The sequence below is a fragment of the Phalaenopsis equestris genome, unplaced genomic scaffold (assembly GCF_001263595.1).
Source record: "Phalaenopsis equestris unplaced genomic scaffold, ASM126359v1 Scaffold000002, whole genome shotgun sequence".
Taxonomy (NCBI): Eukaryota; Viridiplantae; Streptophyta; class Magnoliopsida; order Asparagales; family Orchidaceae; genus Phalaenopsis; species Phalaenopsis equestris.
Window position 1 is genome coordinate 57,613,016 of NW_018164444.1, and position 13,211 is coordinate 57,626,226.

At 32.4% G+C, this 13,211-nt stretch overlaps 1 protein-coding gene across 1 annotated transcript; it reads left to right on the plus strand.

Moving 5' to 3' along the window:
* The first annotated feature begins 2,976 nt into the window (after positions 1-2,976).
* Positions 2,977-11,379, plus strand: LOC110030344 (annexin D1-like). Its single transcript, XM_020733018.1, has 5 exons — positions 2,977-3,147; positions 3,224-3,369; positions 3,467-3,685; positions 4,894-5,106; positions 11,042-11,379. The coding sequence occupies exons 1-5, from the start codon at positions 3,072-3,074 to the stop codon at positions 11,336-11,338; spliced, it is 951 nt and encodes a 316-aa protein (XP_020588677.1). The 5' UTR covers positions 2,977-3,071; the 3' UTR covers positions 11,339-11,379.
* The last annotated feature ends 1,832 nt before the right edge of the window (positions 11,380-13,211 follow it).

A 13,211-nucleotide genomic window follows, 5' to 3' on the forward strand; every position in this document is an offset into this window, starting at 1 on the left:
TCTCCCAACTTAGCACGTGATTGTAAAATTATAATGGAGAAAATAAATTTCTAGAAAGCTAAGAAAAATTTTTAATCTATTTAATTATTTCTAAAAATTAGACATTATTTTTTTATAATTGCTATATTATAAAATATTTAATTATAAAAAATATTTTCATAATAAAAATTTCTAAAGAATAAAAAAAATAATTTCTCAAATAAAATAGAAATGATAATCTAAAACACAACACATGCTAAAAAATATTTCAAATATTCACATATTATATGATCCAATCAGTTGTATAACTTTTTATAATTCAAGGTAGAATACATTTATTTTTAAACATGCAAGCCACTCAATTCCTATGCATTTACTTATCTAACAAATGAACTTTATCCTTTACATTTGTATCATTAAAATATTTCATATCACACAAAAGAATATCATTATTTTAATTTTAAAAAAAATATATTCAAATAGAAAAAGGAGATGATGGTATTATATGCTATCGTAAAAAATAGTTAAGATGTTCCACATCAGTAGTGTCTGACATCACAAGAACACACGAATGACAAGAATGATTAACTGGGACGTCAGGTGGTTGATAAACATATAAATCTAATATATTGAAGGTTGGGGATGTATGCCAAGTAGTAAGTTGATCATGTCTTCAAATAGGCACTATTGTTGATTCGCTTTCACTATGTAGGTCCAAGTTTTTGTAGACTTAATTTGAAATAAGTTCCGATCGCAAATTGTTCTTTGCGAAGTTTTACCATGACTGAGTTGTCTTTTTTCAATGCTTACTTTTGTTTGTCAGTGTCTGCATTGCAATTGCATTTAGTATTTGAGTATTTTGAAAATTTTGGGTAGTGTTTTTACTAGTCCTACCGTCGTACCAAAGCATGTATTTTGGCATTAAACAAGAACAACTATGTGGTTTGGGAGAATGAATGGACAAGCACCTTCTGGTAGAAAGAATTAGCATTAAATTGTAGGCAAATTCTACTTATCCTAAAAACTCATCCCACTACTTTGGGTTATCTTGAGCTGACCACCTCATCATATTTTTTAGTGTATAATTAACGAGTTTGTTTCGTCCATTGTTTTGTAGATGATAGGCCAAATTTAATTAAAGTCTATTTGGGAACACTTCTAAATTTGTGCCAAAAGTAGCTAATAAGCTTAACTTATTTATCAAATTAAGGTGACAATCCTTGGTAACCCTCAAAAATAAAGATTTAAGTTGCTTCTATCATTAGAAATATTTTGCTAACCCACTTGAGTGTCTTGAAACCAAGAGCATTGGTCATATACAATGTATTGATGTTAGGTATGGTTATTGTTCAAATAAGAAGTTGTATGAAGGTTACACTCAACTCTATAAAGTAAGTTGCCTTATTATGATAGTGTATATCCAAAAATGAGTTTCTTTAAGCAACATGATAACCCAAATACTTAATAGGCCTCATGAGTCGAGCCCGTCGATCATGCATTCAATGATATAATTTTGACTATAATGATAGTACTCATTAGTCGTACCTTTAGAAGCGACAAGCTATAGAGCTTCTTGCCTCCCTGAAGAATCTCATAAGTACTTCCGAAGCTCCTCAGTTTTCACATGAGTTCCTCTGGCATAGTTTGCTATACTTGAATCTTCAAGCGAGTTTCTTCCACCGAGCTTACTCAACTTCTTCAATTGAATCAACCCGGCAGAATCTCTTCGGTCATGAGTTTTGTATTTAATGGATCTCAACCGGCTGAACAAAATAATTGAAATGACATTTTCTTGTAAGAGAGCTAAGGCAACTTAGGATGAAGCGGATCTCTCTCACTAGAATAACTCAAGAGACCACTCCTTACAAGGGAAGTACAAAGTGCCCCATGGGAAGGTCAATCTTAGTTTATTGATGAGTAGGAACAATTTTTTTCTCACAGGAAAAGCTGACGTGCCCATGTGTCAGAAAGGTCCATTCTTGAAGAATACTGAATTCTTGACTCGAAAATCACTATTCCGTGTCATTAGGCTAAATGGAAGTCAGGGGCCCTCACAGGTATAAAGAGTCAAAAGATTCTCATTCTTTCGTTCTTCTCAGAACCTGATCGAATAATCAAGAGAACTGAGGAACTAAATATATATAAAAATATGATTATATACCTAAATACAGGCTTTCTATTGATATTCTAATAATGGAAACTAATACGTTGAATGGTTGAACTGAACTAACCTACTGAAGTGGCATAATTTCATCTATTCCGTAGGGAGTGATAACTGTTATAGATGTTCATCATTACTAGCAATTACTAGCAAATATGTAATTTCATCATTCTTTAAAAGTGTCGTCTAACATCCACTTCTCAATCTTTTCAACAAAACATCATATATGGGAGTCGTATTGTATTAAATGTTTTTCTATTAATTTTTTCTTTCTAAATAAAAAAGAAATCAAAATGAGAGGAGGATACTTGATCTTTTCCTAGAGTCTCTCTCTCTCTAAATACCATAATCTAGGAAACCTCCACCGCGGGTTTATTGAAAGTTCAAGTTCAATACATAATCTCTGGACCATCTTTATTCTACCTCTTTTTCATAAAAACAAGGTCTTTACCTCACGATACAGGACTCTATTTTTCATCCTAAAAGGATTATCACATAGCAATTTGGTGGAATGTATGTAAATGCTCTTCTATTTTTCGTATTCGTATATCATCCAGTATGCTAGTTTTCCCTCCACCCACACCCACCTGCCAAACCACGGCAATCCGTTCGCGACGACGCGGAGTGCGTTTAGCTCCTACAGATCCAAGAACTTGTAATTCTTTAAACAAAAACGCCGAATAACAAATTAACACACCCGATTGCATCTCCTCCTCCAATCTCTCCCTGCACACTACCAGCAAGACCTCAAAAAGCAATAAACGGGTAAATTGCCCACGAGATTAACTCCATTAAAACAGAAAAAGGAAACACTGGGCGAAGTTCAGTTACCTCCTCACTTTCCTTTAAAATCAGTTCCCCTTTCTCTCTGCATTCAGCTCAGCCCTCCATCCTTCAATTGCATTTCTCTTTCTCTGCTCCATTCGCCCAGATGTCAACTCTTTCAGTCCCCGAATGCGTCCCCCCAGCGTCTGAGGATGCCGAGCAACTCCGCAAAGCCTTTGAAGGTGAGTTCCCCCTTGTCCCGAATCTTTAGATTAGTTTTCATGATTAGATCGACGGTGCAGCTGAACTCTCCCGCAGGATGGGGTACAAACGAGGGGCTGATCATTTCCATCCTCGCTCATCGCTCCGCTGACCAGCGCCGCCAGATTCGGCAGGCGTATTCCAACGCCTTCGGAGAGGATATCTTGAAAGCCCTAGGCAAAGAGCTAACGAACGATTTCGAGGTGCGATATCTCTAACGAACCCTAATTTTTGTTGGAACAAAATTCACCTATGGGTGTCGATGATCGGCGATGTGAGGGGAAGTTCTCATTGTTGCAGGAAGTAGTGCGTCTGTGGGTTCTTGATCCAGTAGAAAGGGACGCCGTGCTAGCCTTTGAGTCGGTTAAAAGGTGGAGGCCTGGAGATCGTGCCCTGATTGAGATCGCCTGTGCGCGGAGCTCCGAGGAGATACTTGAAGTGAGGAGGGCGTATCATGCTCTTTATAAGAGATCGATTGAGGAGGATGTCGCTGCAAATGCGAAGGGAGATTTCAGGAAGGTAACTTCAGTTGCACATGTTATACATTCTTTTACAATAATATATAACATTATTGTATGTGAAGTATGTACTAACATTCTTTAAGAAAATTTTTTATACGGAATCCGGACGTAGTTCTGTGTAATGTGGTCATGTGTGTTACATGGAGGTCACCTAGAAAAATTATTAAAATAGAGACGCGAAGTTTTTTAAGGTAAAATCTTGGATGTTATTTTGAGGATTATTGGAGGGTTATTAGAGCATTATTGGGGCACTAACTCCAATAATGTCGCAATAACTTCTCAACAACCCTCAATAATCTCTCAATAAACTTCGTGGTTTCACTCCAATAATCACTTGTAATAACCCCCATAATAACCCTCCAATAACCTCCGCTGCTCCACTTCAATAACTCTATTCAATAACTCCTGCAATAACTCTCAATAATCTCAACGGTTTCACTTCAATAACCCTTTGCATTAACCCCCACAATAACCCTCTAATAATCTCCGTTATTTTACTTCAATAACCTCCGCGATGTAGCACATATGATGACATATTACTGGAGTCCGCACCTAGAGCCGCGTCTAGACTCCGTATGAAAATTTTTCTCACATTCTTGTGAAAATAAGAGTAAAAACGACAACTTAATAGGACGATATAATAAATATTAAATTTATTTTAATATAATTTAAATAAAATTTATTTACATATATAAATGTCATAAATTACATAAAAATTAAAGTTTAGGTGTCTGCCATGTGAGAAAACTTTCCTTACATCATCTGGACGTGAACTATATGAGGACGACGGATGCAATACACCGGGAAGGTATTTTTTTTTTCGCAATTATATCACGTCTATCTTCCGGACGCAGACGTATGTAAATTTTTTTCCTGAAACGTGAAGATATAGGAATTGGGTGGCACTTAGGTAAATATCCCTAAAATAATATACCTTTGCAAAGAGAAAGCTTTTTACAGTAATTAATCACTGACTCATTATCAATAATTAGTTTATTATGCATATTTTAAATTTTATTAAAGTTTTTTAACACTGATTAATTCATAAAACGAAAGATCAAGAGACCACAGGCATTGGGAGGCATGAAATTTATTTATTTTTTATCAGCAATTTAAGTGTTATAAAAAAAATTATTTATTTGAAAATTTGTTTTTCCTAGCTTTGTTATAATGTTGGCTGAGACATCAATTGCACTTTGTGTTCAGCTCTTATTGCCGCTTTTGACTGCTTACCGTTACGGGGGTCCCGAAGTGAACCTTTCATTGGCAAAATCAGAGGCGAAGCAGCTGCATGATAAGATTGGAGGTAAAGCTTATGCAGATGAGGAGGTAATCAGGGTTCTTACTACCAGGAGCAAAGCACAACTCGAAGCAACTTTCAATGCTTACTACAATGAGTTTGGCCATTCTATTAACAAGGTATCTTTCATTTATCGAGACCCTCTTGTTCTCTGCGCGAGCTTATATAGTAATTTTCGTATTGCGGTTGGCACAAAAGCTTCCCCAGCGAGTGTGCGAAATTGTTGGCATTTTGGTTGGCAATGGTGTTGTAAGTCCTTCGGTGTATCGGGTTCGAGACTCGCCTCGAATAGCACATTATCAGTCGCAGTCCATCTTTTCAATAATAACAATAATAATAAGCTTCACCAGCACGAGCTTGTTAGTTTAAATCCTGTTTTGAATTGTTTAATGTAGTAACCATTTTTTCTTTAGCTTTAGGTAACATTGTGTTGTAATTAAGTTTGATTGAATGATTGTGGCTGAAAAGAATTTAACGCATAAGATTAACGCATTAAATGGAGAGTTATTTTTTTATTCATATCTAGGGTGTATATGAGTCAGGAGAAACTCGAGTTAGGCATAACTAGAAATTGAATTGCCTATCATGAAATCACGAACTCGTGCTTGCATCGAGCTCAAATGGTGAGCATGAGCTTGGCTTACAACAATAATATTGAACTCACGAGCCAGCTTGTAAGGTCGAGCTAAAAGTTGTACAATGCACTGTAGGGAGCTCGTCGAAGGACATTCACATGACCAATAGTTGCATATACGAATTGATTTGTGAGCTTATGAGACAACTATGGAAAAGCTTACACTCAAGCTCATGTAACATATGCACCCAAATTTGCACTTGAGTTCAAGTTGGTGGCACAATAAGCATGACCTGCGAGCTCATTAGCTAGTTGAGATCGAGTTAGATCATAAGCCAACCTAGCTCATGTACTCCCTAGTGATACTATTATCTTGAAATAAGTTCAGCATTGGCATTGACTTGGCTAATTAAAAAGCCGGTTAACTTATCTTGTTACTTGCCAAACTTAATGGAGGGTGGAATATTGAAGCCTAAGAGGAGCTCAATGTATTAGAAGGTGGATACTTTCCATTCATAAACTTGAACTAAGTATCACTATTTAATATTTCTAGAACCCTAATCTTATTTTACTGCCAATGTGACAATTCTTCATTCCATGCAAAATTCTTAATTACTTCCCCTTATATTAGAGTTCTTCACATTTTCTATCACTCTCTATCAAATGAAAGCTTTTCATTACTATTGTTACATTTCTAAAAAATTGTAACTATAGAATGTGGGTGTTTATAGTACCAGCGTCAAAAAAATTTTGTATGATCATAGATAAAATAACTCAGCATAGGCACAAGAATTTTCACATGAAAACCTTAAAAAAAAAAAAAAACATGGGGCTTGAGCCAACTCAAATTATCCATATGAAACGTGGAGACTACTGAAGTGTCGGATGATGATGGTCATTAGTATTAATTATAATGGATGGTGATTAGTTACTATAGGATTTTGCATTGGTTGTCTAAAGGAGATGATAGATAGGTGACGTCAATTATTTAGTGGTGGACATTTACGGTAATTATTGTTGATCAATAGTAAGCGGTGGAGATTGTTCTATAAAATTATTGGCATTGAACAATGAAAAAAACAAAATGATTCTTCTATTAAAAAAATTCTCTTTAGTCCACTTTTTTCATGAGTGGAGTAAAGCCGTATTTATAAGTTCTTGATTAGTCATCATTTAGTGTGTTCTCCTTTGAAATCATCTCTGCAACATCTCGCCAATGAAATACTATTGTATCAGTCCCCACACCCTTCACATGATTTTCATTATGTTTGGGGATTATTAACTCTATCCTATTGAGAAGAAATTTAGAGTTTAAAATGGGCTAAAAATCTCCTCTCTTTATCATGATCAGGCATTTTGATCAAACCAATAAATATTTCATTATTTTTCTTAATGATTTTGGTAAATTTTTAATAGTCTTTACTTATTATTATTATTAATTTTTTTTGTTATTCTTGTCTTATCTGAATTTCTTTACAATATGATTACTTGCATATGTATGCTTCTATCGAAAATTTTTTGACAAGATATTGTCTTTTTTTTTTATAATTTTTTAAAATTTTGTGGCTGAATTTTCATTTCTTAAAACTAGTTCTCAAACAATTTTAAAGTTTTAAATAGGTGATGATGACATCATGTACCATCTTTATAATATTTTTTGTGCTAAAGATCATTTTATTGGGGAAAATTTTAAGATTATGTTATTATAATTTTTAGGATGTGTCGCTCGATTATCATAAAATGATGCTATTTTTGCTAAAAAAACTAATTATAAAATTTATTGTCATAAACATTTTAAAAATCCTTTGAAACTTTTTGATAGCTGGATTGATCACAAAAATAATAATCTAGTAATTATCAAAATTACAACATTGAGACATTCAAAAATAATAAAAAAAATTTAAATGTTAAAATGATTTAATCCAATGTTAAATCTTTTTTGGAAGAAGCATAAACATGCAAATGATAAGAATAAAGGAGAACAAATGATAATGCTTATTCAAAATCTATAAATGTAGGAAAAAATGAAGATTTCACATGAGTTGTGAACATTTTAGGTGGGCCCTTTTTTTTTCATCTCAGCATCATCTATCTAATGACCAGGGCTGTCAAAAAAGCTCGTTGTTCACGAACAGTTCGTGTTCGGCTCGTCAATGAGTTCGTATTCGATTCGTTCGATAAGTAAACAAGACAAACGCGAACAAATTTTTTTCGTTCGGTTAGTTAAACGAACCAAACACGAACAGTGATGCGTTCGTTCGTGTTCGAATCGTTATTGTTTGAAATATAAAATAATTTAAAATAATTATATATAAAAAAATTCTTATATTTTAAAACATTAAATTTTATAAATTATAATATATAATAAAATAATAATAATAATATATTAATATACTATAGTAGTAATATACTAATATAGATATTGTATATTTATATAATATAAGTTATATAATTAATATATAATATTATTTTTATATATTAATATTAGGGATGTCAAACTGGCTCGTCGTTCGCGAACAGCTCGTGCTCGGTTCGTGTTCGGCTCGTTCGTTAAGAAACGAACACGAGCTTATTTCAAACAAACTAAATTTTAAACGCAAGGAACACGAACACAAGCTTTATTCGTTCGTGTTCGGTTCGTTTACACCCCTACTAATGACATTCCACTGCATTAGCTGCCAAACCAAAAAAGATTAGAGCTTCAAAATGAGACAAAAAATTTCTCATATTTTGATTTAGATTCATGCAACAAAGCCAAACAACATCTTTAAAGAGAAAGAATAGAGCCAAGATGTAAGAATGGTTAACCGTAACCACCACTCACTATTATACCTTTTGGTTGGACAGTTACATACCTTTGTAGACGAGAGCAAAAGATTATACTAGATAACCATGAGTTTTCCCTTATCTCCAAAAGGATCTTTATGGTCAGAGAGAGAGAGAGAGAGTGGCTGATAAAACTTCTAAAATATTTTAGATTTTTTTTTTTGAAATTTTCAAAAAATTTAATAAGTTTTTAAACTATTTTATTAAATAAATTGTATTTATTTAGTTTTAAAAATTCAAAACTATTATAAATGAAAAATAAAAAAGAGCATAATGTGAGCTTGGTGCTTGGCCATTTATATTTGTGTCTTTTTTTGGCAAGTAATTTTACAAGGTTTCGTCATGAATTTATTTGATTATATTTACTCTAAATGATATGCCAATTTTAGGATTGTGTGAAAGAACGAACAAGGAGAATTGACTTGGTTTAAGTCTATTAGTAGAGAACCCTATTTATATCTCAGGTGTCGGTGCACCATAAATTCTTTTAAAAATTATGCTTCTACATTCCAAATTTTAAAGATAAAAAAAATAAAATAAAATGAACTGTACGTAGGTCAGCCCACAACCAATTTTGGTAGCATATATTTTTCACATAGTAAAAATTAGCTTCATAACATAGCACAATGAATAATTAACTTATGATCTATTTGCTCAATAGCCTCTAGGGGAGTACCACATTGATGTTAGTTTAAAGAGTAACCACGCCTAGTACTTTCTTAAAACTGTTATTTCATGCTACATATTTTTCAAGGCTCTTTTTCTTGGACTCAAATATTTTCTTATGTTTAAATTAATATATCATTAAACAAATTATTTGATCAATCATGTTTTTTGACGACAATATTGTAATATGTTTAGAGTTAAATTGACAACCATTTGAACTTCTTTTTCATAAGTACATTTATACTTAAAAAAATGTACCTAAATAATAAAAATTTGAACTAGTCCATCATCATCATTAAGGAGCTTAATTTCTACTAAAAAAAAAAAAATCAATTGAATGAGTGGGATTATTCTAAGTTATTCAATGAAATGATTAGGATTTGGGCAAAAATATCAAAATGCTCCACCAAAAGTTTATAAATAAACCTCCATTCCATAAAGGACCTAAGAAATGAGATTTTTTAGATTTGAATAATTTTAAAGCTCTGCCCATTCATCTACTTCAATGTTCCCCAATCGATGATCACTATTGGTTGCTCAACCTCAACCAACACGTATGAATGTCTATCATTGCTCCAAGGATGTTACTGGCTTGCAATTGCCTTTTAACAATTGAAACAAAGGTACATCACCCATCATTGTATCTCCAACATTCGTTTACTACTTCTATGAGAGGCCAAGCTATTTCTTCAAACTTCATAATCTCACCTTCGCTAAATAGTAGAAAGGGCCAATTTTTCTAACATTCACATTCCATTATGGAATGTTTCAGCAGTGTTAAACCCCACAACTCTTTTTTTAACTTTTTAGGGTTTTCACATAAGAACTATTGAGCTTCTAAAAAGATGCTTTCATGCGTGTCTATTTAATTATAAGCAATGTTAAGATTATAAACTCTCACAAACTCCCATAAAAACTTTTCTAGCATATAATAACCAGCAAATGTCATGAAATAAGAAACTATAGTCACTTGTTCTTTAGTGTTGTTATCATGAAAGCCTCTAAGGCCCATAATTGACAAACGCATCAAGGAATAAATAAACTTATTCAATCCATCACACCCTCGTTATGAGAATTGAGGATTTAGGTTATGTTCGATAAACTAAGTGAAGAACATTATCACTGCAAGGGCATACAATAATAGCTCAGATGAAATACTTGATCTATTAGGAACACGATTCTTTTTTCACTTCCAATGGTGATGATTTACTACATTTTCTTTTTTAGAAAATTTTTTATGCCAAATAACTAATTTTCACCAATTAACTATAGAAACTTTTGAAATAAGTTCTTCAAGTATACAAAATTATTTTATAATTAAACACATGATGAATAATTAAATTTTGATATGATTATAAAATTTTTTCTTTATAAGGAGTCTTATCTAACTAGTTTGACCAAGTTTTATGAAGTTTTATTCTTTATATATTCTTTATGAGATGTCAATTATATCATGCAAATTTTATCAAGTTTTTATTTATTTCACTTATAAAATTTTATATTTGTATTGTTAAGCATGATATCTTCGACCCTGTTCTTTTCTATTTTTGTAGTTTACTGATGAAAATCTTTAATTTGGCTCGATGCATTTGCTTGCTCATGAAGTGCCCATTCCTTCAAACAGTCATCCTTAGGTTGCTCATCTTTGGTGATCGAACCAAAGTTTGGTTATTCTATCAGTCATGCATGTCTAAAATCTCCTAAAATAATTAAGACTGGAATGTTACTCTTTGCACCTAGTAATAACTTGTAATAATTTCTTAAAAATATTGTTAAAGCAAAAACTGTAGTTTTCAAAATCATGGTCTTATCCAACCGACCTTGTGTAACCTAGAAATTTCAAAAAAAAAAAATGTTACTTACTCTTTGGATAGATTTATGTCTATTATATTTTATACTTACTATCAGAGAAATGTAATGACCATGCAATTATTTTGATCATATTTATGTTAGCGTATCAAGACTCAATTTTCTTTCCTTTTCTTTAGGACTTGAAATCAGATCCAAAGGATGAACTCCTCTCTGCGTTAAGGGCTATTACAAAATGCATTACTTGCCAAGAGAAATATTTCGAGAAAACAATTAGGCTAGCTATCAATAAGATGGGAACAGAAGAGGGAGCAGTTACACGTGTCATCGCCACACGTGTTGAGGTTGACATGAAATCAATCAAGGAGCTATATTTCAAGAAGAATGGTGTGCCTCTTGTTCATGCCATAAAAAAGGATACCATTGGAGACTATGAAGACTTCCTTGTAGCCATTATTGGTGAGGAGAGTGCTTAAGCTTCCTTCCTTGAGCATATATAGTTGATAGCTTTCACCACACACGGTAATACATTATTTCATTTGACATATAAACAATATCTCATTTATGGTTAACCATGAATTACTATAATTTCTATGCCATGAGTCATTATCAATGTATCACATCAGTTGTCATTGTATTGGATTAATATTCATGTATGAATCATATGTTAAAGTAATTATCAAGTTTTTGTACGATGATTTAAAAATAGATTATATGATTTATTGAGTATCAACTCAATTTCCATGCATGAATCATTTGTACGGTATTTTTTTTTTCTTATTTGCAATTTTAAAATTGATCAGGTGATGTTGCATAAATTACCAAGATTCAGTTTATGTTAGTGGCTATATAAGTTGATTAGTGACAACTTAATTAGCATGAAAGCATAAAATAATCTTGATTCTTTTTTTAAAGGAGCAGAGAAGAAATTGAGAAGGGAAAGATGAAAAGATGTATGAGTATCATTTGATTGCACATTATAATTAGAATTTCTTAGTTAGCAGAACCAATCATATCTTTTTTTTTTTAATAAAGTCTTATTTTATGTTTGCTGACATAGACTTTGATATTTTTTTTATGATGTTTGATATCTCTTATAATTATTTTTTGGCTCATTCCTATTTATAAGTTGGTGCTTTCATAGCTTATAGGTAAGGCATATTCTTTTTTATGAACAATCAGTGTGTCAAAGTGGTCAATCATAAGAATCATGATAGCCCTCAAGTTTGAGGTTAAGAAGTTTAATTACTCGAGAATTTTAAAGCTCTGAAAAATTAAGATGTTTGTATTCTGGTATAATAAATACTTATTGAAACTCTAGAGTGAAGGTAAGACACCAATGAATAAAAAGACTCATAGTGATTAAAATGTTTTTCGTTGAAGAGAATTTATAGCAATCTTACAAGATGGTTTTGATACAAGTTATTCTACTTATTAGTGATCCAAAAATGCTTCTATGAAAAACTTTATTAGAAGCATATGAAAGGAGCAGGTCTCCTAGTATCATCAAGGACATTACTAGCTCTACTATAAGAAAAAAAAAATATTAAGAGAGATTGTTGTGATATGTGAGAAAAGTAGTGTGAAAATAAAAACCACAATGAGGAGAAGTTAGAAGATGAGGATTGGAGTTTTAGATTGGCCATATTTTAATATTGGTGATGCTCTTTAGGTGAATAATGGAGATAGGTGTAAAAATCAATGGATTTGTGACTCAACTTGCTCAAGTTACACGTATTATATTTTTTAGATATTTTTCATTTAAAAGCCATGTTCTAGCCGTTGCACTTGTGTAGGAAATGAGCTACATTCATGGTTGGAGGTTTTGACATCGTGAAGTTGATGACATATATAATATGATAACATCATTGGTTGGAGCAAAATATACTTTATACATATGTAAATAGTCAACATTTACCTAATTTGATATTGCAAAAAAGTTATTAGGTCTACATAATTTCATTATTTAGTGGTTTATAAAGGAGTGATATGAGAAGAATCTATATTCTACGAAACTTTATGAAGAGTACACTAAAGGAATTTAGTTTATTACTGACAGTCAAATACAGTCTGGAATAATAGATAAGCCGTAGGAAATATATTTATCGACGGTTTAGCAACAACAAAGTTGACGTAGCAAAAATGCTTGTCAATAATGAAATTAACGGCAGATTTAATCGTAGTTTAACCGTCAGTTATATAAGTGACACAAGTATCTGTAGGAAAAGTATTGCACTGTCGTCAGAAAAGTGTCGCAGTTTCGTCGGTAAAATGCCGCTCAACCATCAATTAGTCGTGAAAATTTATCACTGGGTTTGTTCATAGTAAAAGTGCAACAATTTGTCCAAA